General features: G+C 37.9%; 1 protein-coding gene across 1 annotated transcript; it reads right to left on the bottom strand.

Moving 5' to 3' along the window:
- Positions 1–321: 321 nt before the first annotated feature.
- Positions 322–27140, bottom strand: LOC117292468 (DNA ligase 1-like). The gene is made up of 24 exons (XM_033774516.1): positions 26784–27140; positions 25741–25806; positions 24849–25092; positions 24014–24134; positions 23188–23354; positions 22534–22645; positions 22049–22195; positions 20970–21138; positions 20094–20189; positions 19663–19892; positions 18141–18205; positions 16827–16928; positions 13720–13796; positions 12006–12097; positions 10885–10975; positions 10044–10245; positions 9335–9448; positions 8746–8913; positions 7434–7578; positions 6154–6236; positions 5626–5778; positions 4931–5128; positions 3549–3641; positions 322–1560 (listed from the first exon to the last, which is right to left on the bottom strand). Exons 1-24 carry the CDS (start codon positions 26981–26983, stop codon positions 1471–1473), a joined length of 3225 nt encoding a protein of 1074 aa, XP_033630407.1. The 5' UTR covers positions 26984–27140; the 3' UTR covers positions 322–1470.
- Positions 27141–27538: the final 398 nt, after the last annotated feature.

Below are 27538 nucleotides of genomic sequence, written 5' to 3'. Positions count from 1 at the left end.
GGACACTATTGGCAATTACTTAAAATAATGACATGTATCAGCATAAAACCTCACTTGGTAACGAGTAATAGGGAGAGCTTGATAGTATAAAACATTGTGAGAAACGGCTCCCTCTGAAGTGAGGTAGTTTTTGAAAAAGAAGTAATTTTCCACGAATTTGATTTTGAGACTAAAGCATCTGAAAGCATAAATGTATTCTTGAATTGAATTGAATTGAAAGCACACAACTTTGTGACAAGTTTTTTTTTTGCATATCATTAATATCTCACAGCTTCGACGACCAATTGAGTTCAAATTTTCACAGGTTTGTTATATATTTGATGCATATGTTGAGATACACCAAGTGAGACGACTGGTCTTTGACAATTACCAATAGTGTTCAGTGTCTTTAATCATTTAGACACATACTTATGTTATGACATCCCTAAGTTACCTCCCTAACCCATTGTGTAGATCAATGACCTTTTCACACATAAACTTAGCAAGGGTCCCTTGCTAAATTTTAACATGATTGTGAAATTTTACAAAATGAACCTCGTATGAGAGGAATTTTGTTTATGAATGTCCAAATATCCCTTGTGAAATCTTGTCACCCAGAGGAGTTATCAGAGCATGGGGTTAGCGGAATATAGGGATGTCTGAACATAGAGCAATCGGCTAACACTATGTACATTTCATTTTCTTACAACTCCATGAAATGAAGAATTGTTTTCTGATCGTGCGAAGGGTAAAATGTCATACATACAACTCGACCGTATTGTTCATTTTGATAAACTTTAGATGAAAACCAAATCTTGTTCAAACAACTACTTTTAGCAGATACTTTCAACTTTTTCTTGAAGTATTAATTACAATATTTTGAAATTGTTTCATTTATGTACACGCCTCATAAAATCTTCAGTCACAAATAAATTGAACAGGAAAATTACAAGCTTTTATGTCCATATGGTTTGAGTCGAAGTGCAAGATGCTTTTGAGAGTCCCTTATAACTCATTACAAGAATAATGAAGACGATCAGAGCACACTGATCGAAACGTCGGGTTGAAACCAACGTTTCAAAGTTTCAAGTCCCACTTTGTATTATAATAATGTAATAATAACTCTTATGTTTTTTTAAATGCAGATGATGTAGTTTTTATAAACACTGGGTATCACTAAATAAAACCTATTTTGTTAATAATATTTGTTCAATACTTTTACTATTAATTATAGGGTCTGGAACAATATTAAGGTCGGGAAGGGAATTTGTATTTACAAAAATTGATAGCGCTTCATTTGTCTTAAAATTATATTTTGAAACAAAAGAGGAGTACCATGAAAGTGGCTTACTGGTCCACGTCCGAAATGAATTGGCAGACAGCTATGGTGGTTCAGATGCGACACTGACAGGTTTTTTTTTTCTCGCAGTGACTAACTACGAACAAAACTTTATACTGCCCTCTGTGTTGGAGTAGGGTGAGATTTTTTACTCAATAGAAGTCTTCATTGTCCTTAGTCTTGAAGACGCCAGACGCTTTCTGATTCTTAATCTGGTCTTGACTGTTATAAAGCGTCCCAACCTGTTTAGACCAAAAAGAAGAACAATAAATGATTAGAAACAATTCATATGGTGCCAAAAACATACTCTAAAAACTTGACTAAAAGTTATTCATAATAATTAAACATAACATTAAAAAATAAAGGCCAAAAGATATTTTAGATATACATAAAGAAATCACAAATAAACAAAACAAAAAACAATTAAAGTTTATAAACAGACTTAAAAAAATAAAATAGTTGAGTACTGAAACATTAATTATTAAACAACGGAATTATATAATAACTATTATCTGTAGTATGAAATCATTAATCACAGAAATTAATAAACATATTTATTCTTGAGCAAATATCAAAAATCAAAATTAAATGAACTTCAACTCAATCCATTGATTTCAATCACAATGGAGATAAATGGAATAACGCCTAATGAAGAAGAAATAATGTCACATGGGGGGTCACATAACCTGGCGTGGGGTCAAAAGTAACACCTAAAAATCATACATAAAATATCAAATGCAAACAATTCAAATACACACATGCTAGTAAAGATAAAGAGAAATAAATCCGGAACCAGACTATCTCTGCAACAATAATGCAATGAAGTACATAAAGTCAAACACAAGATTGAATGTTGAGACTTTACACATGGCATAGAATGTCAAACACAAGATTGAATGTTGAGACTTTACACATGGCATAGAATGTCAAACACAAGATTGAATGTTGAGACTTTACACTTGGCATAGAATGTCAAACACAAGATTGCACATTCACTTTTGCACATTCACTTTTTACTTGGTAATAAATTCAACAATAATGCAATGAAAAACATGAAGTCAAACACAAAATTGAACAGTCATTTTGTACTTGGCAAATACATGAACAGTCATTTTGCACTTGGCAAATACTTATTCAACAATAATGCATAGAAAAACATGAAGTAAAACACAAGATTGAACAGTAATTTTGCACTTGGCAAATACTTATTCAACAATAATGCATAGAAAAACATGAAGTAAAACACAAGATTGAACAGTCATATTGCACTTGGCAATTACTTATTCAACAATAATGCATAGAAAAACATGAAGTAAAACACAAGATTGAACAGTAATTTTGCACTTGGCAAATACTTATTCAACAATAATGCATAAAAAAACATGAAGTAAAACACAAGATTGAACAGTCATATTGCACTTGGCAATTACTTATTCAACAATAATGCATAGAAAAACATGAAGTAAAACACAAGATTGAACAGTCATATTGCACTTGGCAAATACTTATTCAACAATAATGCATAGAAAAACATGAAGTAAAACACAATATTGAACAGTCATATTGCACTTGGCAAATAACTTATTCAACAACAATGCAATGAAAAACATATGGTCAAACACAAGATTGAATATTCACACTGTACTTGGCAAACAATTTGCAGTCGTTTGCCAAGTGAAAGCAAACCTAATTCATGTGATACATAACAATGACAACGAACTGGTTTTCCACTGTTTTGAATCTGATTATTATTAATTTGGTAATTAATACAAGAAAACAACATATCATGCAAAGAAAACGAGATAAAACTGTAAATATGATGCACAGTGCTCTCATACGGTCGAAATTACTCAAATTAAAATAAACCACAGTTGGCCCTCAACTTTTTCCGGTGACTGGACAGCAGTCAGTCAGCTTTTTCACTAGCCCATGATCAAATAAAATAGCAATGCTTTTCAGTACTGACCTAGTCATCCAGACCACTAGGAGTGAATTTTAACTGATCCTCATGTGTTTTAACTGGTGAACCACTGTTAAAGGCACTGGACAAAATTTGTAATTTTTCAAAATAATTGTTAGCAGTTAATAGAGGTGTTGATAGTATAAAACATAGTCAAAATGGCTCACTCTGAACTGATGTAATTGATTAACAAGGGGCCCAAAGAAATCTCATTGTTACGGTTTTTTCCCCGTTATCAGATTTCAACAAAAATGGAGACACAACACTGACCTGTGAGCTGCTTGTTGCCTCCTCAGGTTTCTTATCGTCTCGTACCCTCAGGAAACGAGGAAATCTTAACGAGATTCCCTTCTCGGGGTCAACCTAGGGTTCAAGAAAAAGGCGGGACAAAAGAATGAGTGGGTAGGGCCCAGGGTAGGGAGTCGAGTTGTTTTGATGACCATGTCATTCAAAAAGAAAAAAATGATTTGATTTGACTTAAGAGTAGAGAAGAATAGCATTATTCTGTAATTCAACTATAATTTGGTAAAGTCACAAACACAAAGAGGGAGGCTTGAGGCATTTTTGTGGTTGCTCTATTACGGGAGAAAAAAACAAACGTCAACGGAAAAACAGAGCCAGCCTACAACTTCAAAGTCAATTGGAGTTCAGCCGCGCTACAGGAAAAAACCAGGGACCTCTTTCAGAGAAATTCACAGCTCAAAAATCTAACGAGCATAAATAAATATGATTTAGCAGTAACTGGTTACCAGCCAAAATGTCATATAATATGTACTGAATAAGACTGATCCCCTGCTCCATTTGTTAATCTTCTTGTTACAAAATTATTTAAAGAACCGCACGTGACTGAATTGTTCAGGACTCGAGCTTAACAAAACACAATAACACAAATGTTCAGAGTCGGAAGCACCCTAAAGATTAAGTTTTATAGCAAAATAAGAAACTTATTAAATACCTTTTTATATAATACACAAGAATCAATGAGATCAAGCAATAATTGTCCACGTTCTAGATCATTCATTCGTGAGGGTGATCTGTAAACTCAAACATCTTTTCTTTTCTTTCAAGATTCTCCTAAAGACGAATACAGTTCGAAACGTCGAGACCCAACCGGCTCTTTTCAGAGCCAACACTCACTCAGCGGAGATTTACACATGGTTGTACCCGCAAGTTTACTATTTACTTATAGTTTCTTCTTATCCTTTTTTTATACATAAAACATACGGCATTCCGTAGGTGTTTTCGCATTTTGGATCTTCCCACTCTTCTTTCAGAGGATTGTGTAAAATCAACCTGAAATGGTCTCAGTTCAGCCTTTTGCGGCATATACATTTTAAATACAATAAAACCATTTAAAATTGTATCAAATTAATAATGAAAGGGCTTTCATTGGGTTTTTGATGACAAAATTGTGCCTATGGTAAGAAATAAGGAAATTTTTAAGCAGATAAATGTTCTAAGTAATTTTGTTTTCAGCCAATCAAAGTGGTTGCTTTGTTTCCAACACTATTTTTGAATATTTATGTAAGTTACAAACTGTTGCTTTCTGGGATTTTTTGGGGCATTTATTTTGTCCTTAAGTTTTCCAACATCGGTGGCATGAACTTGGGCCGTTGCAATAGAAAGGCTTATTCCTAACTCAATTGACTTACAATGCCGATGGCCGCTCGGTGGGTTGGTGATATAGAGAGATCGGCCGCTTTGACCTCCCAAACCTGAACCGCATCAAACCAATGGTCAGGGATGTGGCTGCTGTCATGGCGATAGTACGGACGGGGCTTCTCGATGACGTGAGTTTTGAAAAACTTACTGTGTGAGTCTAACTCATCATCTTTTAGTCCGGTTCCAATCTGAGAGAATGAAATCAAAATTAAATATTTTAATTTGTAAGACAGCCCTGATACTTCAAGGAGGCAATTGACTCTGTTCACCCTGGTCACTGCCTTGGTGCCAGACAGTTTCCTCAAAGGGTGCCCTTCACCAAGGAGAAAATGCCTTCAGGCCCTTGCCCTTTCAAAAACAAAACTCTTTAAAAAATAAAGCATAAAATTGTTGTGTCATGACCAGGATTGGAACCCACAACCCAGTGACTAAACCACCAGTACTTGAAATGCTCCAAACCGCTCCACCATCACACCCCATTTAATTTCACTGATTACAAAATGTGTTTGCTAATGTTCATTTGTGTCATGTGATAAAAACAAACTGCAACTCAATTAAGAATCACTCAAACAGCATTCAAATTCACAAATGAACAAGACCTGTGCAATGCACTGGCATGTCACCATGACTTTCATGACACCAAATGAAAAAGTATCAACTAAAATCGCCAGATTACGTGACTCACTTTACAGATTGTCTGGAACTCTTCATTTTCTTCATCGTAACAAGCCAATAGGAATCCTCCGTATGTTCCTGCCCTCTTGCCACGCCCGTGGTAACCTCCAATCACCACCAAATCAAGGGTGTCGCCAACACCTTCAAGGTAGTCTTTCTTCAACTGGAATGAAAGAGATATTACACAATAGGTAAGAAAATTACTAGTCTAAGATCACAGATCTACATAAAACTGACATGGTCTAATGATTATGATGATAGCAGAAAACATCCCTTGAAATATATTTGTCTACAATGTCATATTTTGATAAGGCTTTAAATTTGGATAGTTCAATTTAAGACTTTTCAGTACTTTTTAAGAATCTGTAGAAACCCTGACAAACCCTGAGCCTGCTGTTGTGAACCACCGGTTCTTTTGAGAACCAACACTACTCTAAGAGATTTACACACATGGCACTACCCGAAACCTAACCCAGTCATACTCCCGTAGTGCAAAGTTTCAAAATCCTACATGTCAAATTACTTGAAATAAACCTACTTTGAGCCAGTTGTGTGAGCGCCTCGCAATCTCATATGTGGCATCGTCATCCAGTGTCTTTACCATCAACCCTTCACAGTTACCTACAAACAGAAGGAAAAAAAGAGGTCATTTCTGAACAGCACCCCACACTAACATTGCACTTTTGCTGTCAGACAAACATGCCACACCACGTACGTGATCACTGCGTCAACGACGTGCCAAACTGCACTAGTAGTGTAGTAGTCACGGGTAGGTACAATTCGGATGTAAGCGCGAGTAAGTGAAATTTCACACTGTTGTCTGAGATCCGGGTACTTCGCTTCTATTTTTAGCATTAGTGCCAAATCACACTGCAGCGATAACGAAAAAGATAATGCATTCTATTGGTTGAATTGCTCCATGCAGAATACGCACACGGTCATTCAAGTAACAGAATGCGTTCACTTCGCTTCGTTATCATTATCGTTCTTGTTATCGCTGCAGTGGGACCTGGCCTTGAGTGCGGAATGCTATTAGGCTGGCTTGGATGCAACTGGAAGTGTCACTTATTCAGTGCCCATTTTTTGTGCTTTGAACCTAAATTGCCGAGCTTGTCTTCTCTCCATTGTGTTCTTGGCTAGTACAATCAATCAATCAATCAATCAATCATTCAATCAATGCTGTAGAAATCACAGTAAACCAAACTGAATAATACAAAATGCAATAATATAGTTGTACATGTGCACTTTATAAAAGTGGCAACATCTAGGTCCATGGAGACGCAACAGCTTTTGTTCCCCAGTCTATGGACGGACAGACAAAAATTACAGAAATACATGAAAATACAGAAAATCAGGCCGTTGTTATTCCCAATATATACAAGATACAAAATTAAGTACAGTGTTTAAAGACACTGGACACTATTGTTAATTGTCAAAGACCAGTTTCTCACTTGGTGTATCTCAACATATGCATAAAATAACAAACCTGTGAAAGTTTGAGCTCGATTGGTCTTTGAAGTTGCGAGATAATAATGTCACACAAAGTTGTGTGCTTTCAGATGCTTGATTACTTCCTACTCGAAAACTACATCACTTCAGAGGGTGCCGTTTCTCACAATGTTTTATACCATTAACCTCTCCCCATTACTCATTCCCAAGTAAGGTTTTATGCTAATAATTATTTTGAGTAATTACCGATAGTGTTCACTGCCTTTAAGTTCGCTTTTCCGAGATTCTTTGGCCTCACAACCAGAATTAATAAATGAAATGAAATAAATGAAGAAAACCAAAATGAAAACCATCGGTTCGAGGTCCTACCTTTGATAGATTCATCGAGGAAGACAGCAATATCTTCTGTGTCTGTAGAGATCATGGATGTAGCGTACATGAACTCTCCTTCAACCGGACTGAAGTGGGAATGAAGTAAATCACGTCTCTTACGAAGCGTCTTAGTTACCAGAGACTTAAATAAAGGAAAAGAGAGTATACATTAACTTTCTTGAAGACGATCAGAGCACACTTATCGAAATGTTGCCTTTAACTACTCAAAACGAGATATTCACACTGTGCTAATGCAAACCTCTTTGCATACTTTTACCATGCAAAGTTTCAAAACCTACATATTCACATGGTGCTACAGCAAACCCCTCTTTGATATACTTCCACCACGCAAAGTTTCAAAACCTACATATTCACATGGTGCTACAGCAAACCCCTCTTTGATATACTTCCACCACGCAAAGTTTCAAAACCTACATATTCACATGGTGCTACAGCAAACCCCTCTTTGATATACTTCCACCATGCAAAGTTTCAAAACCTACATATTCACATGGTGCTACAGCAAACCCCTCTTTGATATACTTCCACCACGCAAAGTTTCAAATCCTACTAGTGGGCTTTCTCTTCAGAAAAACGTTCTTGAAACAAACTTTACATTTTTCAAACTGCGTTCAAGCAATCTACTATTTCATAATTTTACTATTATAGAATAATAATGCTGGGTTCTCCCCGGGAATTTTAAAAACTGTGGGGGCATTCCGGACCCAAAATTTGTTGATGTTTCAAACCTGGAGCTCTACGGTGGACTACCGATAGACAACCAAGATTAGGACAAGAAGGCTGAGATTAGCAGGTCACTGTCTCAAACATGCTGAGCTGGCAGTTAGCAGGCTGGTGCTATGGGCCTCTACTCAGGGACACTGTTCCTGTAGCAGACCACCGACCACCTATGTGGGCACCTTGTGCCGGGACTCTGGCCTGCAACGGGAGGAGCTGCTTACAGCAATGGAAGACCAGTGTGTTTGGAGGGCCATCATCTGATGCGCCGCATCGACTGAATGAATTGGACGAAGCACGCTGAATTGAAACAAGGTCTTTGAAATGCTTTCTACTTGGTGTTTATCTTGGTTTTAAAAGCCCTATACTGTAAACCTGGAACATTATATGTATTTTTCGCTTGATGAATTTTTGTGAAAATGTTTTTCAAAATATACATATATATATATATATATATTTTTTTGGACAATATGCTACCTTGTGCATTAGGAGAACCATGCAAACACAATAGTGCAGGGTTTTCGTTTCCAGTCCATTTCAGCCCAAAAAATCTACAATTTTTGTCCCTTACCTCTCCATTTAGATACAAGAGATCAAAGACAAAGAGGCAGACTTGAACTTTGATTTCAGATTCATCTGCATCTTTACGCTTCCTCGTACTAAGAACTTGAAATGGCAGAATCTGCTGATTTTCTCGATCCCAGGCAACGGCTTCAGCATCCAACACGCATGACTTCACCTAAATATATAAACCCCAACAAAAATTACAATCATTTATTATTCATAAATACCTTATCCATTCTGATTGGTCAAGATAAGATCATGTTGCCATATTTAAATGTGCAATATAAATATTTGCATCCCTTGGCTGCCGCTTCCTAGGTTGAATCCTAAACAGAGTGTGATCCCTGCATAACTGCTGACTGGCACCCAGAACAAAGATATTGATGAAATTTCTAATAGCCCTGCTTTACGCAAAAAATGGTTCACAACTCTGAAGACAAGCATAATATACTGTTGAAACGTTAGACCACAGCAGCTCTTTTCAGAGCCAACATTCCCACAAAAGAGATTTAGTACATGGTTGATGATTTTTTAGTCACTTCTTGTTTTTCACACCATGAAAAGCTTCAAACACCAATCAGGAAAAAAGGTCTTACCTTGTCGGCACTGTAAGCGCTTGGTAACCGTTTGATAATGTCTGGATATTTGGAAGTATTGTTCTCTTGATTTCTACTGTAGATGTGAATCTCACCATTATCAAGCAGATGAATCTAATATTAGAAGACAAAAGAAAAGTGAAATTAATATCCAAAACGGCAGAGCTAACAAAATTTGCATCTTGCAATCAGAAGATTTTATTGAACAATCACGGAAATAATATTAAGAGTTTCAATGGCTTCTTATAAAGCGCTCATGTCCGTCACTCAGTGACGCTACTGGCACTGTAACATACAGTTTTTCCTTCAAGGTATGTGGAACTACGTTTGAGTTATGAGACCTACTCCTTAAACATAGCACCATGTTACAGGGTGCTGTGGCGCAATATGCTTCCCATCAACCCAAATGAAACCACTAATGAAGCTGAAGCATCTAAAGGTAAAAGTTATTACATTCGTCTTCATTCACTGTGAGTAGGGATTAATGACATGGCCAAAAACTTGACAAAAGGTACCAAACCCTAAGCGACAAGACCTGACCAGAAACTGTGACGTAGCTCTCGACTTGACAATACCGACCATGCTCCAGTGCATGGTTCGATATAGTCTATCTCCCTGTGCTCTATGGTTTCTGGTTAGTCTAGTCGGTCTAGTCAAGTCTAGTCGCCACCCGAACTTTCTCAAAGTTGTAGATTTAGAATCGACTAACCTGAGCTCTCTCTCCGTCATATTTATATTCACAAGTAAACGCCATATTCTGGAACCTATTGAGGACTTCCGATACCCCTTTGGTGGGATGGGCCAGCATGGGCTTGAGGGGGATGCCTGGAGTCAGCTTGCAATGGTTGGGTAGCTCTTCAAGTCCGTGCTCCAGAAGGACAGGAACTATAGCTCCGTAGTTTGGAAGCTCACTAAATATCAGGAAAAAGAATAAAAAATTATGAGCTTTTTAGTTGCACTATGTACAAAAAATCAATACAATTATTTGAACTTTTCTGGTCCAAATTACAAGCAAGATATCGGACCCTTGGAAAAAAGGAGACACAAGTCCCACTAGTTGCTAAGGCTAAAAAGCCATTAGACACTTTCGGTAAACAGTATTGTCCGAGGCCAACACTTCGTGTATCACAACTTCTATATAAAATAACAAACCTGTGGTAATTTAGGCTCAATCAGTCATCGGAGTCTGGAGAAAATAACGGGAAAACCAACCCTTGTTTCCGCACGCTTTGCCACGTCATGACATGTGTTTAAAATAAATCCGTAATTCTCGATATCGAGAATTGATATTGTTTTAATGTTTTCTCAAAAAGTAAAGCATTGCATAAAATAATATTTCAAGAGGAGTCTTTCACGATTATTGTCTGTAAACCCTGTAAGTTATTTGTAAATCTGTGATTTTTGTAATTTTTTTTCTCTACCGAAAGTGTCCAATGGCTTTAATGTGTACTTCCTGTAGAAAGCATTCTTCATTTTCACAAGCATTCAGAGCTAACCCTTTAAAGTGACAAACGATGATCGTGAAATCAACTTAAGACTTTGCATCTTACCAATATGTCGTCTTGATAATGAGAGCAGCATCATCCATCTTCTTCTTCATTGAGTCTGATATCTTAGACTTGGCAGAAATTTTACTTGGATCTAAAGGAAATGAAGAAAAGAGCATATTTACCAAAGTTAGCTCTCCAACTTGTGATTTCCTTCAAAACTTGTGATATCTACATTAAAGGCTACTTTTTGTAAGACAAAAAAACAATTTAACTAACACAGTTTGAAGATAATGGTGGTAGAAAGCTTTTCTTAAAATATTACTTGCTGAGGTGCTGTAGTTTTTGGGAAATTAGTAAAACAAGTCCAGAAAAAAAAGAAGAAAAAAAATTAAAACGTATTTTTGTGACATTGGTTTACTCATTTCTCAAAAACTACAGCGCCTCAGCAAGTAATATTTAAGGGAAGCTTTCTCCTATCAATATCTTCAAACCGTGCTAGTTGAATGTAAATCTGTGGACATTGTCTTTTGCGTCACAAAAGGTACCCAAATCCTTTTTTTAACTACAAATTTTTAACCCTTCTTAATATTGTAGAACTCAATTCAGCCTCTTTAAAGGCAGTGGACACTATTGGCAATTGTCAAAGACTAGTCTTCACAGTTGGTGTATCTCAACATATGCATAAAATAACAAACCTGTGAAAATTTGAGCTCAATCGGTCCTCAAAGTTGCGAGATAATAATGAAAGAAAAAAACACCATTGTCACACGAGTTGTGTGCTTTAATTCTGATGCTTGATTTCGGGACCTCAAATTCTAAACTTGAGGTCTTGAAATCAAATTTGTGGAAAATTACTTCTTTCTCGAAATCTACGTCACTTTAGAGGGAGCTGTTTCTCACAATGTTTAATACTATCAACCTCTCCCCATTACTCGTAGCTAAGAAAGGTTTTATGATGATAATAATTTTGAGTAATTAACAATAGTGTCCACTGCCTTTAAAACCATCTTGAAGTTTATATACCTTTTTAAAAACAAATTTCAAAAGAACCTTTTGTTCACTCTTGCTCACTTCCTTATATCCAGCGCCAAAATATTTGACAAAATCCAGTAAATAAAAAATATATTATATAATTTAAAATATTTCAGAGGGAGGGGAATCATTTAAAGGAACATCCATACCTGTTCCAGGGGGAGTAATGACAGCTGCATGACCAATAGCAACGAGTACAGACTGTTCTGCTAGACCTATGCGTAGTTTCCCACCAAGTGACCTTGAAAAGGTAAAATAATCAATTAAACAAGATAACAGAAATGAAGAACAGTTGCTAAATTTTCCTAAAATTTGTACCAGTATTGCACTTGTATTATACACCATTAAATTTATCATATAATTCATTCCACCTTTGGTGAATAATTACTCCAAAAATTAATAACCATAACAAATTTACTCAAACAACAACTTGAGCGGAATGTTTTTAACGGAAATGCTATTTTAAAATGTTATTCTGATTTGTGTACACTTCTGAATTTTTCGTAATTATCTATTAAAAAATCAGGCTCCAACCTAAAGGTTTGAAAAACTCAAAACACTTCTGCCGTTAACGGTGCGCGTCAAAATGACAATGCTTTGACGTCATGTCTGAGAATTTGCTCCACGCTGCAACAAAGCGGCTATACAAATCGGAGCTCCTAACTATGACGTAACATGAGTGATTACGGAACGGAGCTTTTCGCGAATCTTTCAGAAAAGTGCTGGATAAGGGTGTTCCAAATGATTGTTTTTTTTACACAATTAAAGCTGTTGATAATAATAATAATAATAATAATAATAATAATAATAATAATAATAATAATAATAATAATAATAATAATAATAATAATAATAATAATAATAATAATAATAATAATAATAATAATAATAATAATAATAATAATAATAATAATAATAATAATAATAATAATAACAAATTCTAATATAGCGCATTTCACAATCAACCGTATAAATGCGCTTTACATTAGTCCCCTGGTCATTGGGCCGGTAACATCCCTTTAATCTTTCTCAGCTCCCAATAGGGAGTATACAGCCCCGAGCTGCCCCGAAGGCTTTAACATTCACAATATCAACCTCTACCCTCGCAGGTACCCATTTATACCCCTGGGTGAAGAGAAGCTATTATAAGCAAAGTATCTTGCTCAAGGACACAAGTGTCATGACCGGGGTTTGAACCCACACTCCGGTGACTTGGCATCAGAACTTGAATTTGATGCTCTAACCACTCGGCCGATGTACACCATTTTGAGAAACGATTCCCTTCAAAGAAACGTGGCTTTATAGAGTGCGATTCAAAAACATTCAGTCTGAAAAACATTTCTCAGATTAAGTATTATTCTTCCTGCGTGGACATTACAGCAACAGATTTTTGGCTATATCTTAAAAAGGCTGCCATCTTTTGAAATGGAATTCTTACATGTTAGTTTATAATATGTGAACATCTAAGACTAAGGTCCAGTGATACCAACATGCTTGCTGTTCCACCAGGTTGAAAGCTTACGGGAGTAGAAGTATCTCTGTTGCAGCCCCCCTACCCCCCCCCCCCCCTGTGGAATGGCTCGCCTCTCACCCTTAGATCACAACCTGACATTTTTTCATTCAAATCCAATCTCAAAACTTACCTCTTCAGTCAAGCCTACCATTAACTTTCCCTTGGTCATATTTAAGCCCAGTGTATAGTTTTTCTAGATACCAGCGCTTTATAATATTTATTATTATTATTATTTTAAAGGACTAAAACAGTTGAACAGTTGAACAAAAACCAAAGGTATACTTTACCTTTAAAGTAGGTGAAAAAAGATTTGAAATATTACGTTATTTCTTTTTGAGATGAGATCTTACCTAATAAGATACTTGGATTCACAATCCCTGCATGCAACCAACAGACCCTTAATCTTATCAATCTTCCTCGACATCGACTGAAATAAAATTGAAGAAAAAAAAGGAAAAAAAGGAAAATCACGTTTGGTTAAAGGTGATGTATAAATGATGCTCACTATTTCTATAAAAAAGCAAGCAGAGGTCAGAGTGTCATCGGGCATGCTCAATGGTTCCCTGGATAAGAATATCTGCTCTAGAATAATGTTTAATGTTTGGTAGTATAATATTAATAATAATTTTTGGGGTTGAACAAAGAATTGACTAGAGTGGGATTTGAACCAACGACCTCCGGATTAACATGCCGGCGCTCAACCAACTGAGCTATCTAGCCCTATGATGGCGGTGTCCCTATTTTGTCAATATCTTTGTTCGGGGGTGCCAGTCAGAAGTCATACAACCGTTACCTGCCGTGTAGCCAGGGATCACACCCAAATTATGATACAACCTGGGAAGCGGCAGCCAGGGGATCACCTTAAGGGGATGCGACTGTTTGTTTCAGATATCAATATAGACCACAAGGGAAACTGACTGGGTAAATTTTGAAATGTTTTTTGGGGGTGAACAAAGAATTGACTAGAGTGGGATTTGAACCAACGACCTCCGGATTAACGTGCCGGCGCTTTACAAACTGAGCTATCTAGCCCTAGGTTGGCAGTGTCACTATTTTGTCAATATTAATAATAATAATAATAACACACATTTGTAGTGCGCCATGTCTGTCAGGAAGTACTCCAAGTGAGTTTTCAAGTTAGTTTTGAAGCTGGAGCTTGGATGTCTGAGATTCAGTGGAGGAGCATTCTAGCATCTACAAAAGAATGGTATCCCTAAGAGATGTTGATCCCCAGAAAAAAAATCCCATTGAAAAAAAGTCAATGGGATCACATTGAATCCCATTCAAAATATCAATGGGACTCATCAATGGGTTTCAATGGGATTGGTGTGGAATTTGGGACATATTCAATGGGATCCAATGGGATCCACAGGGGATTTATTGAATCATTTAATCCCATTGAATCCTATTAAAACAATGGGATCCCATTGAACCCAGTTGAATCCCATTGAATCCCATTCAAACAATGGGATCCCATTGAACCCAATTGAATCCCATTGAATCCTATTAAAACAATGGGATCCCATTGAACCCAGTTGAATCCCATTGAATCCCATTCAAACAATGGGATCCCATTGAACCCAATTGAATCCCATTGAATCCTATTCAAACAATGGGATCCCATTGAACCCAACTGAATCCCATTGAATCCTATTCAAACAATGGGATCCCATTGAACCCAGTTGAACCCCATTGAATCCCATTCAAACAATGGGATCCCATTGAACCCAATTGAATCCCATTGAATCCTATTAAAACAATGGGATCCCATTGAACCCAGTTGAATCCCATTGAATCCCATTCAAACAATGGGATCCCATTGAACCCAATTGAATCCCATTGAATCCTATTCAAACAATGGGATCCCATTGAACCCAACTGAATCCCATTGAATCCTATTCAAACAATGGGATCCCATTGAACCCAGTTGAACCCCATTGAATCCCATTCAAACAATGGGATCCCATTGAACCCAATTTAATCCCATTGAATCCTATTAAAACAATGGGATCCCATTGAACCCAGTTGAATCCCATTGAATCCCATTCAAACAATGGGATCCCATTGAACCCAATTGAATCCCATTGAATCCTATTCAAACAATGGGATCCCATTGAACCCAATTGAATCCCATTGAATCCTATTCAAACAATGGGATCCCATTGAACCCAGTTGAACCCCATTGAATCCCATTCAAACAATGGGATCCCATTGAACCCAATTGAATCCCATTGAATCCTATTAAAACAATGGGATCCCATTGAACCCAGTTGAATCCCATTGAATCCCATTCAAACAATGGGATCCCATTGAACCCAATTGAATCCCATTGAATCCTATTCAAACAATGGGATCCCATTGAACCCAACTGAATCCCATTGAATCCTATTCAAACAATGGGATCCCATTGAACCCAGTTGAACCCCATTGAATCCCATTCAAACAATGGGATCCCATTGAACCCAATTGAATCCCATTGAATCCTATTAAAACAATGGGATCCCATTGAACCCAGTTGAATCCCATTGAATCCCATTCAAACAATGGGATCCCATTGAACCCAATTGAATCCCATTGAATCCTATTCAAACAATGGGATCCCATTGAACCCAACTGAATCCCATTGAATCCTATTCAAACAATGGGATCCCATTGAACCCAGTTGAACCCCATTGAATCCCATTCAAACAATGGGATCCCATTGAACCCAATTGAATCCCATTGAATCCTATTAAAACAATGGGATCCCATTGAACCCAGTTGAATCCCATTGAATCCCATTCAAACAATGGGATCCCATTGAACCCAATTGAATCCCATTGAATCCTATTCAAACAATGGGATCCCATTGAACCCAATTGAATCCCATTGAATCCTATTCAAACAATGGGATCCCATTGAACCCAGTTGAATCCCATTGAATCCTATTCAAACAATGGGATCCCATTGAACCCAGTTGAATCCTATTAAAACAATGGGATCCCATTGAACCCAGTTGAATCCCATTGAATCCTATTCAAACAATGGGATCCCATTGAACCCCATTGAATCCCATTGAATCCTTTTCAAACAATGGGATCCCATTGAACCCAGTTGAATCCCATTGAATCCTATTCAAACAATGGGATCCCATTGAACCCAATTGAATCCCATTGAATCCTATTCAAACAATGGGATCCCATTGAACCCAGTTGAATCCCATTGAATCCTATTCAAACAATGGGATCCCATTGAACCCCGAGTAGCATGGTGCAGAAGTTGGAAATAGGCAGACAATACTAACAAGAAATTCTGAATCACCTAATTACCATATTTTCATGCAACATAATGTACATAAAAATAAACGTAATGTACAACTCAAGTATCGTTCGCAAATGAGTAATAAATGGAGGAATAAAAAAAACAGAAAAAAAAAAACCCATCAATTTGTAGAACAAAAGTCATGAACGAAACTTACAGAGTTGCCAGACATTGTAGCGATTTCCTTAAGAGTGTTGAACACTTTCAGCACAGTCAGTCTCGGTGGGGTAAACATCGTTCGCTGGTTGCTACGGCTACTCTGTTGGGTTATAAAAGTATACACTTGAGAATAAAGAAACAATGGGGGACTAGTGAATTTTACTACTCGCCTAGTCGCACCTTGAATAGTCGCGAATACGACACTAGTCGCGACTATGTGCAAGCCCAATATAGTAAAATTCAAGCTAAAAGTAGTGAAGAATTGTGTCACTGATATCTGATTGTGTTTTGTAAGTAAATTATGATGTCGTGAATAGCCTTTGGGTTCCCCAAACAGGTAGTCACGACTATTTTTGAAGTTGTCGTGGCAGCACGATTAATCGGGTAATTAAAAAATAATAGTCGCAGCTTGACTAATCAATCAATAGTCGCGTCGACTACGACACTAGTTGCCCAGGCCCACCCACAACTTCTTCTTCGTTGTGACTGTAATTCAAGCAGGGCATGCAAGGTGTTGTGTAATGCATTATTTATTTCATCATTTTTTTTTCATGAGAGATAGCCTTACATCAAGGCCGGAAGGCCGCTTCAAGGTGAGGGCTGCACTTAAAAAGGCAGTGGACACTATTGGTATTTACTCAAAATAATTATTAGCATAAAACCTTACTTGGTAACGAGTAATGAGGAGAGGTTGGTTGTATAAAACTATGAGAAACAGCTCCCTCTGAAGTGGAGTACTCTTCGAGAAAGAAGTAATTTTCCACAAATTTGATTTCGAGACCTCAGATTTAGAAATTGAGGTCTCGAAATCAAGCACCTGAAAGCACACAACTTCGTGTGACAAGGGTGTTTTTTCTTTCATTATTATATATCGCAACTTCGATGACCGATTGAGCTCAAATTTGCACAGGTTTGTTATTTTATGCATGTGTTGAGATACAGCAAGTGAGAAAACTGGTCTTTGACAATTACCAATAGTGTCCACTGTCTTTAAATGATAGTTGCCACCTACTCCTAGGACTGAAACAAGGCTACCCCTTCACAGTCCATATATGGATATAGCAAAGGGTATCATCCACTAAAGGAGCCTGGTTTTACGAAGAAATTATGGTCAAGTGCCATGCTAAAGGCTTGGGTCTGTCAGTGTGTATTTCAATGCAAGCCTCCTTTTTTATTCAATCAGATCTTTTTTCGAAATTCATTTCTGTTTCTTTCTTTTGAACTGAAATATGTTAGAATCACCAAGGCGCCTTTACTACAAATCTTGGAGAATGTTAAAACATCCATGAAAAATCAAAACAAAAATCCTTACCTGAGCAACGAGTCCAAGATCCCCTTGTGTAGCTGCATCAGCTTTGACTTTCTCTAACGTTCGACCTGCACCAAGAATCAATCACACAAAAGAATCTCTCAATCACAATATTATTATTTATTATAACCATTATATTTCCGGTAATGAAACCCAGGATAATAATAATAATTAATAATTAGGGGGGCTAATCATCCTTACTCGCAGCTAAGAGCTGAATTGCAAAGGACGCGGCTTTAGCGTGTTCATGAAGCAGGCATGCAAGGGCGCCTTTGGCTGCCAGCCACATCAACCCATTATGACCACGGAGCACAGCCAAGATCAAAAGTGTTTGATTTTTTTTCCGAGGGAGGAAAACCGGATGCTCTGGAAAACCCTCGTGGCACAGCAGAGAACAAATGTACAACTCAACTCACATGTGGCCCCAACCGGGAATCGCACCGGGGTCACCTTGGTGAGAGGCGAGCTTTTTACGCACACGCCAATCATGCCACCCAAAGATGCATTATAAGTGAACTTAATCATTGTAGATCGCAAGCCTGAGGAAACCTTTAAACAAGGATGCTTGCTATGTGCACCAGAAACACCGGGGTTAACCCCTACTCTTCCATGATAAGCGTTATGGGTTCTAATGTCCCATCCGAAGGACAAAGCAATTGTGGTAAAGTATCTTGCTCGAAGACACAAGTGCAATGACCGAGGCTTGAACCAACACTCTGCTGTTTAGAAACACCAGAGCTTGAGTCTGGTGCTCTTAATTGCTCTACCATGCCCCGACACAACTGATTATATGAACTCTTTGGACCAAAGGACAATTGCTTGGGACCTCCCAAAAGACAGTCTGTATGATGGAGGTGAACAGGGGTATCCTGTACCAAAGAGTGAAGCAAGTTCCATACTTCGGAATAGACATACACTAGTTATCGAATTATGCCAGTCAATATGTGTTTTATAACACACCTCTGTCTTAAATGTGAAATAAGAACAGAAATCTATAAGAAAAGAAAGGAAGTTTTGTAGTTGCTGTTCACGGTTCAAGTCAAGAGAGGGCACTGTAACCAGACACTATTTTCAAAGACTAGTGCCCGGCTGGCAGTATTCCCGCAAAACACGCAAGCGAGGTGACTAGACTATATTAGTTCACTCCACATGACCGTGTTTCAGCCAATCAGAATACAGAACAAGCAAGAGGTGTGTTATAATTATAGTTAATTCTTATCTTATAGTAATCTTGCGGGTACAACCATGTGTAAATCTCTTTTGAGGGAGTGTTGGCTCTGAAAAGAGCCATTGTGGTCTCGAGGTTTCGAACAGTATACTCAGCTTGCCTTGAGGAGAAAGAAGAAGACAAGCAGAGTATACTGTTTGAAAGGACGAGACCACACCGGCTCTTTTCAGAGCCAACACCCATGGTTGTACCCCCGCAAGGTTACTATTTATTTAAAGTTTCTGTCTGTTCAGCCACACCATGCAAAGCTTCAAACAATACAATACTTAATTCTGATCTTATCGAGCCTCAAATTACCTGTGCTTTGAGCGATGGCTTTCATGAGCAGTGTCTCTCCAATCCCTAACTCTATCCCTTCATAAGCCGGAGCGATCTTATTGAGGCACAAGTAGATGCACATCTCTAAGTCTTGGGGACTGAGCACCAAGACAGACGTCAAGAAATCCGACAGGATCTCGATGGTCTTCAAACGACCTGATGTTGCCTCAATGATCTCAAAGGTTTGAGCTAGGGCAAAGTATGGTACTCTGGAGGAACAGACGTTAGGAATAAAAAGAAATGCAGATGTTGTCAAACTTATGCAATTTGGGTTAATCAGTGAGTAATTTCAGCAGCATTTAAAAAGTTACACTTAATGAGATCAATGAGATCACGATCATACTTCTATAGAATTTATTTGGAAAAACAAGTTATGTGAAGTTCCAGTTTGATGAGTTTTCTATAATTACTTTTCTCCTTGCTTCCAGTAGGCACTGTTGACAGGATGGTAGTGAGATGCTCCCGGATTGTACGATATCTTATCCGAGGAAGACTTGGACGACATTCTGAGGGGAAAAAACAAGTTCATAAAGTTAGAATGTTAAACATCAGCCGTCGATTTCACAAAACTCTTCCTAACTTGAGACTAATCTTAGTACATATGATGAGTCCCAACCCTGCACTGTAGCATGCGGACCTTAAGATTAATCCTAAGTTAAGACGAGTTACTCGTCCTAACTCGAGATAAGACGAGTCCTAACTCTTTGTGAAATCGACGGCTGGAACTTAAAATCATGCTTTTTCAATTCACAATTTAATTCGTGAGAAATTGCCTAACATCAAAAGGTCGGACGGCCACTTCGAGGTGAGGGCTACATTTAACTGATGTTGGCTGTTGACCCAAATCAACTGCCATCAGGGGCACGTTGCCACCTACTCCTGGGGCTGAAACAGGGTTACCCCCTTCACAGTCTGTAAGGATGTAGGCATGGGTATCATCCACTAGGAGCCTGGCTGGTAAAGCAGAATGCACTACCTTCCCAATTTGTTCATGTTGTTACGAAGCAATTATGGATAAGTGCTTGGCTACAGGGCACAAGTGTCGTGACCAGGGCTCAATTTCATGAAGCCTGTAAGCACAAAAAAATTGCTAAGCACAAAAAAGTATTTCTTAACAGAAACAGATTACCAGCCAAAATTATATTAACTTCACATTGTTGTGACTGGTGCCCTACTCAATATTTGCTTAGCAAAGAAATTTGTCAAGCAGTATTTTCCGCATACAGCTTTATTAAATTAGGCCCGGCTATCGACAATAGTGTTCAAACGCTTTTTTTATTTCTTACCCAAAGAAATTCTTGGCTGGTGTCTTCGTCTCTTTAGATGGAGTCTTCTTATCATCCTCAGGCTCTTGGCTTTTCTTGACTGTTTTACTGCTTACAGGTGACGAAACCTCCTTCTTCACCTTGGGCGACTTTTCTTGAACAACTTCTTCATCCGTTTCCATTGGTTCCTCTAAAAATGTAAATAAAATATGGCACATTAATCCGAAAGGTTGTTGGTTCAAGTCTCGCTCCAGTCGATTTTTCTTTGTTCAACCTCAAATCTATTAAAAGCTTACCCTGTAAGTTTCCCTTGTGGTTTATTACTTGACATTTAATAATAAAAAGTGGCATCCCCTTAAAGTGATCCCCTGGCTGCTGCTTCCCAGGTTGTAGCGTAAACTTAGGTAGGATCCCTGGCTACGCGGCAAATACAGGTTGAATGGCTCCTGACTAGCACTCCTGAACAAAAATATTGACTAATAGGAAGACTGCCATAATAGGGCTTGATAGCTCAGTTGGTAGAGTGTCGGTACGTTAATCTGGAGGACCTGGGTGCAAGTTGCGCTCCAGTCAATTTTGAAGCAGCAAGTGTGAACAATCTTTCAGAAAATTCACTTTATTAATGTAGTCAATAAATCAAATATCAAACTATGGCATGGCCAGTACAAACAGAAACACACACCAACTTCTTACTAGATATAGTAAAAACACAGTTTACCAGATAGAGCAAAAAGCATTATCCCCAACATCGCTCGCATTTTAAATAGAACCAAACTGTTCTTGTTGTCACTTTTGGGTGGTACATTTTCTCGTCCTTTTATTGTTGTAATTTCTGTTTTATTTTTTTTTAAATATTTTTTACGTAATAATAATTATTAATTTCTCTTGGTTTTGCTTGATTTTGTAGTAGGTCTTTTGTGGCTTTGTGCATTTAATTTATATTTTTAATTTATTCTAATCTTGTAATTCAAATTTAATTTGGCCTCTGGCCATGGCTTTTGAAATGTTTTAAATAAACCACTAAAACAAAATAACAAGTTGTCTTTGCCGTGGGACTATCCAGTTCAGATAAGAAAATCTAGTTCCCTGACTTTACTTACCTTGTGGCGATGGCTTCTTCACTTCCCTTTTGGTGCCCTTTTTGGGTGGTGTTTTCTCCTTTTTTGTCTCTGACTTCTTCTCCTTTTTCTCAGATTTTTTACTCTTGGGAGACTTTTCCTTCTTTGATTTGCCCTCTGGTTTTTCCCCTGTGTGGATACAAGAAAAAAATTTGCCAAATTTGTCTATTGAAAATGAATAGAGCAGGGCTGGTTGGAACTTTGAGACCAATTGAATCCCCTTGGTCCACTCAACGACAGTATTCGTCCCGGCTGAATTCCTTTCTCCACCAAGGGAGTAACTTATAAGAAGGGCAGTTCTTTTCAGAAAATTCTGAAAATCTACTCCGTGACAAGACAAGTTATGGCTATGGCCAAGGGTGGGTAGCATCTTGGGAGAAGGTTGGTTCAATCCTTCAACACCCAAATGAACCTTGTATTACATAGAAATAATGAAACCTAATATATGATGGAATTCAAAACCTTACCTTGACCTTTGACCTCTTCCTGGATTAAATCATCACCTCTGTCAAGTTCCTCTTTCTTTTCTACTTTGACTTTTGACACCAAAGGTTGGGTTTTCTCATCAACATCGCCAGACTACAAATTAAGAAATGAAACAAAGAGACACACAACCAATCATCATCATGGAGCAGCCATCTTGCTTCTCTCCCATTCAAATCAATTAAACCAAACCAAGGTAGGAAGGGAAAACAATCGGGGCAAAATTTCATTCTCTGCTTGCCTAAAGGAAAGAATAAAACATACGGAAGCAGGATTGGCTTGAGTGCGGCATAGTCAACCAGTTTATGTTCAGCGAGATTTGTCTGTGCTTAGCAAGTTTTTAATGCTTACATGCTTTGTGAAATTGCGAACACCCTCTCCAGTACTAAACACAAACCAAACAAACAGGGCCCGATTTAATAGAGCTGCTTAAGCACAATAAGGTTGCCAGCTTAAGTACCATGTCATGTGTACAATTTATGATTGGTATCCTGCTTAGTTTTGCTTAGCACAAATGTGTCAAAAGCAATATTTTTATTTTAAAATTTTTGTTTTCAGTTAATCATTTACACAAGGTTACAAATAGCCATTTTCTGCTTAAGCAGCTCTATAACTTGGAACTCGGTCATGTTTCTCACTTTGTTATTCTTTTCTTGGATGGGTGAAGATGAGGTCTTCATCTTTTCTTGGACGGGTGAAGATGATGTCTTCATCTTCTTCATCTCAGAATCCTCCTTAGAGTTTGGAGAAGCATCCCCAGACTCATCAGTCTCCTCAGCTTTCCTCTTCCTCATGTGCTTCCTTGCTGCTCAGAGCACAGAAAAAAATGATATCTTCAAATCACAGGGATGTGATATAAGCATTAAAAAAAAATACTGACTTATGAGCGCAAAGCATGAAAGCTTGCAAGCGCTAAGCATAAAAGCTTGCGAGCACAAAAGCTTGCGAGCATGAAACCTTCCAAGTGCGAAGCCTGTTCACATACATTTATCTTTGTTTTTGAAATCCCTACTGTGCAATCTGGGGGGTTCCATTTGGTTTCAACGTCTTATGAATTTGATCTTAGTGAACAAAACTATTAATTTATTTGTTAAATTTCCTTTCATTTATTCTCCTGCGTTTCACCTCTTTGGAACCATTTCAAATCCCAACTTAAACCAGAGCCTTGCTTGTTGATTGGGTTCTCAGTCCCTACCCGATTGCAAGGGTCTTCCGCCGAAATCTTAAGTTGATTTATTTTTCTTGTTTTCTACTCATCCTGTTATTGGCGCTAATTGTGCTGTTGTATATGTTATCAAATGATATTAAAATAAAATAAGATAAAAATATCATATTGTTAGGTAGTGCCAAAAAAACCTACACCCCCCCCCCCCCACAACAAACAAAGCAAATTATTCAAGATTGGTTTACTATCAGAAACCTTGTTTAACATTTGTTATTATCCGTAATCCAGATATTTCTTACCAGTTTTTCTGAGTGGGATGCCTCCTGATGAAGGAGAGACAGTCACTATAGGATGTGATGGGGTCGAAGGTGAGTCCGGTTTGAGGTCAGGGGTCATTGAGGCTGCACCGGATGCCTCTTGCTGTAATAGAAAATGTGTAACTTTATTTCAAACTTCAACAACTGAAAGTTAAATTTAAAATACCATGACTTAACAAACTTCCCATCAGCACAAGTTCTAACATCTAGTGGCTTCTTGTATAGCACTCATGTCCGTCACTCAGTGATGCTCATTGTGCTTTAATATTATAATTGCTCGTCACTGAGCCACTTATTTTATTCCTCTCAGCTCCCCGGGAAGTATACAGCCAAGCTTAATCAACCACAAGAACAATTATGCCCTGACATAAAGAGAAGCAATTTTAGTTAAGTGTCCTCCATGAGGGACTTTCACGTTATCTTGAGTAGGCAGGACTGGAGAACATAGACGTCACTCAATAGACTACGAACAGAGGTGGGTGATGCAAGACAAACATGCAAAAATGGGGGTAAACTGACAATGATGACACCAAATGCGATTGTGGCATATCACCACAATCTATGCCACGTCTTCTACAATACCCAGCCCTTGAGGAGCAGTGCTTGAAGATCTGATGGCAGCAAACCAGAAGGCTGTGAGGTGTGCCCAATCCTTGCCAAACATTTGAAGAGTAGATAATGGACTCGAAAGAAGAAGTCAAGTGTCTTGCTCAATAACACAATGTGTCAAGTGTCATGACCGGGATTCGAACCCACACCCCGATGATTCAGCCACCAGTCCAATGCCCTAAACCATCTAACACAATGTCACTTTTACCTTCCGCTTGGGTGTTTCCACTTCCATGGGTGTGTCCTTGCTAGGTGTGGCCTTAGACTTGATGGGTGTGGTCTCCTTAGTGGGTGTGGTCTCCTTAGTGGGCGTGTCCCCTTTGCTTCCGTTGTGTAAGTTTTCACTGGCATCTTCATCGTCACTGTCCAGGATGCGGCGTGATTTCTTACGAGTCGGTTCGACGGGGGAAGCGCTGGTCCCATTCTTTACTCTTAGGGGTGACCTGTCATCTCTGGAAATGAAACACATTGTCAGCTATGTGAAAATTTGAATCTGAGTGATACTGCAGTTACGCTTCTCAGACTGTGTATTCCTACTAGGGATTATTCTTCCTGCATGGACATATTCGCTTCGTAATTTTTGGACTAAAATGTGACCACCTTAGTTTTGTTTTATTCTATAAAAATCTACGTTTATATAAAATGATTGAACGGTTACAAAAATCAAAGGTAATCTTTGCCTTTACTTAGCATTAATAGAGAATGATTTAAATTTCATTTTCAGAGCAATGTATGAGCCAGTGTAGGGAAAAAACGATCACAGGAAGAATAATTAATTGAAATGCAAATTAAAATTTCCATTTACTGATGTAGTCACTACAAAGCTTGCTTGCTTGTTAGTCACCTTTGTCACTTGATTTATAGGTCACCATCATAATCATCTGATCTTGGATGGTTAGTTCTTAAGACTTAAATAAGTCACTCTAGGGTTTTTATTTCAATTTGTATATTCTCAAAAAAATATTTCCAAGCGGCACGCGTTGTCCTGTTGAACTATCCTTTATGATCTGTCCCAATATTAAACAGCATTCGTGTTTGGCAAAGCATATTATAAGTTGTTATTGTTTATAATCACTTGTCTTAAACCATCTTGGACTCACTTTTTGCAGTCGGCAGTTGTCACTTTATCTTTCGTTCCAATTTGCCTCTTTGGGCTAAAGAAGGACCTGAGCAAAAAAACCCAACAATAACCAGTAGAAGATAATTAATAAGGAAAATAAGTTCTTTCACGACAATCATTATTTGTATGGAAGCTCTAAACAAGACTTACAGTTACACTACAGCACAGGGCTACAGCCTCTCATCTCATGCCCAGAAAGATGGACAGAATGATGATGAGATAAAATTGTTACCGTTACTGTTAAAAGTGTTAGCAATTATTTTCTTGAATGCTTGCGAGCCACAAGGAAGGTATATTTATCATGAATCATGATAATCATGACATGGAAAAGTTTCCGTATGGCGCCACCACTTTTTCATTTGATATGAAATAATATAGTATCTAATTTACCTCAATGAGATATCCCTTTTTGTAAAAATGAGTGAAAAGGTGGTGGCGCCATCCGGAAAGTTTTCCCATGACATTATGACGTGATTATTTACACGCAGCAGTAGTGTAACTGTGGTATTCAAATTTCAATATTATATTGTACTCCGCTTTTTTGAAACATTACTTTATTTTCCTCTTTTCTCTGGATGTATAATAATAATATGCGATAATCCTTCTTCTATTCTAATCTAAGGTATAAACAAAATTCAGTGGAATTGGAGTTAATTAAGCCAAAGACGGATAAATTGGTGGCGACGTGCGGAAAATTATCCGGATAACTTTCCGTATGGCGCCACCACTTTTTCACTCATTTTTAGAAAAAGGGATATCTCATTGAGGTAAATTAGATACTATATTATTTCATATCGAATAAAAAAGTGGTGGCGCCATACGGAAACTTTTCCAATTATCCAAGGGCCAGGCCAGGTGGGCCTTGTAGGTACTACATATAATTTTTATAAAATAAATCAGATTAAAAATGCTTCTTCCTTTAATTTTAACTTAAGTTCTTTGCCCTAACTAAGTAAAACCCTAAATATCGCCAGAGAATAGACATACAATAACTATCATACAATAAAAGAAATACAAACTCACATGATGGATCGCTGAGCCATCTTGCCGGCTGAATTTGTCTTGAAGCTACCTGCTTGAATTTCAACACAATTTCGCTGTCGTCTGCAAAACAAGGCAAGACACCAATAACTTCTCTGTATTTCGGCCCCGAATTTTCTCCGCTGCACTCCCGAAATCACTTTCACAAACCGTCTGCAGCTTCTTGCAATTACAACACTCATATACAATTTAGAAAAAGATAATTAAAGCCAGAGGTGAACGTTTCAAAAATGATGTCCAGTACAATAGTCGCACTGAGTCGGACAAAGGCTAAATTGATGCAGTAAAAGTGACATACATTTTGACCGACACCGACAAAACACACATCTAATCGCGGGAAATTTCTTTTTTCGCGCGAATGCCTTGTTGTTGTCCGTCTGGTACCCTTCTTTTTGTTGTACAAACGAAAAGTACAGTAATTTGACATTAGAGTATCTGACTAGTCAGTCAAATCCCTGGTTCGCAAGCAAAACAGTGGTTTTCTAATGAAAGGGTATGGTACCAGTTATTGTAATCCGAGATTTCCTCTATTTTAATTATTGTGGATGATTTATTGCGAAAATCAAGCATTTATTTTCACAGAGTATTCCCGGTAAACAAATTCTATAAACCTGTGCAAATTTGTGCAAATTAACTTGTCAGAAGGGGCCGAAAAAAAGTGAAAAATTAATACGAACACTGTCCGATTTCAAACTTATGGTGGCGCTGTTACCATCAAACTGCCACCAAGAGTTTAC

This window comes from Asterias rubens, chromosome 7 (genome assembly GCF_902459465.1).
Source record: "Asterias rubens chromosome 7, eAstRub1.3, whole genome shotgun sequence".
Classification (NCBI taxonomy): domain Eukaryota; kingdom Metazoa; phylum Echinodermata; class Asteroidea; order Forcipulatida; family Asteriidae; genus Asterias; species Asterias rubens.
This window is presented reverse-complemented; position numbering and strand designations above follow the sequence as displayed.

Excerpts from the sequence above, each read along its gene's own strand:
- LOC117292468 (XM_033774516.1), bottom strand. The coding sequence starts at position 26,983 with ATGAGTGTTGTAATTGCAAGAAGCTGCAGACGGTTTGTGAAAGTGATT. Across the intron at positions 24,135-24,848 it reads TGGAAACACCCAAGCGGAAG|CAAGAGGCATCCGGTGCAGC; the intron begins GTAAAAGTGACA and ends TTTCTATTACAG. Across the intron at positions 19,893-20,093 it reads TACTGGAAGCAAGGAGAAAA|AGTACCATACTTTGCCCTAG; the intron begins GTAATTATAGAA and ends CTGTTCCTCCAG.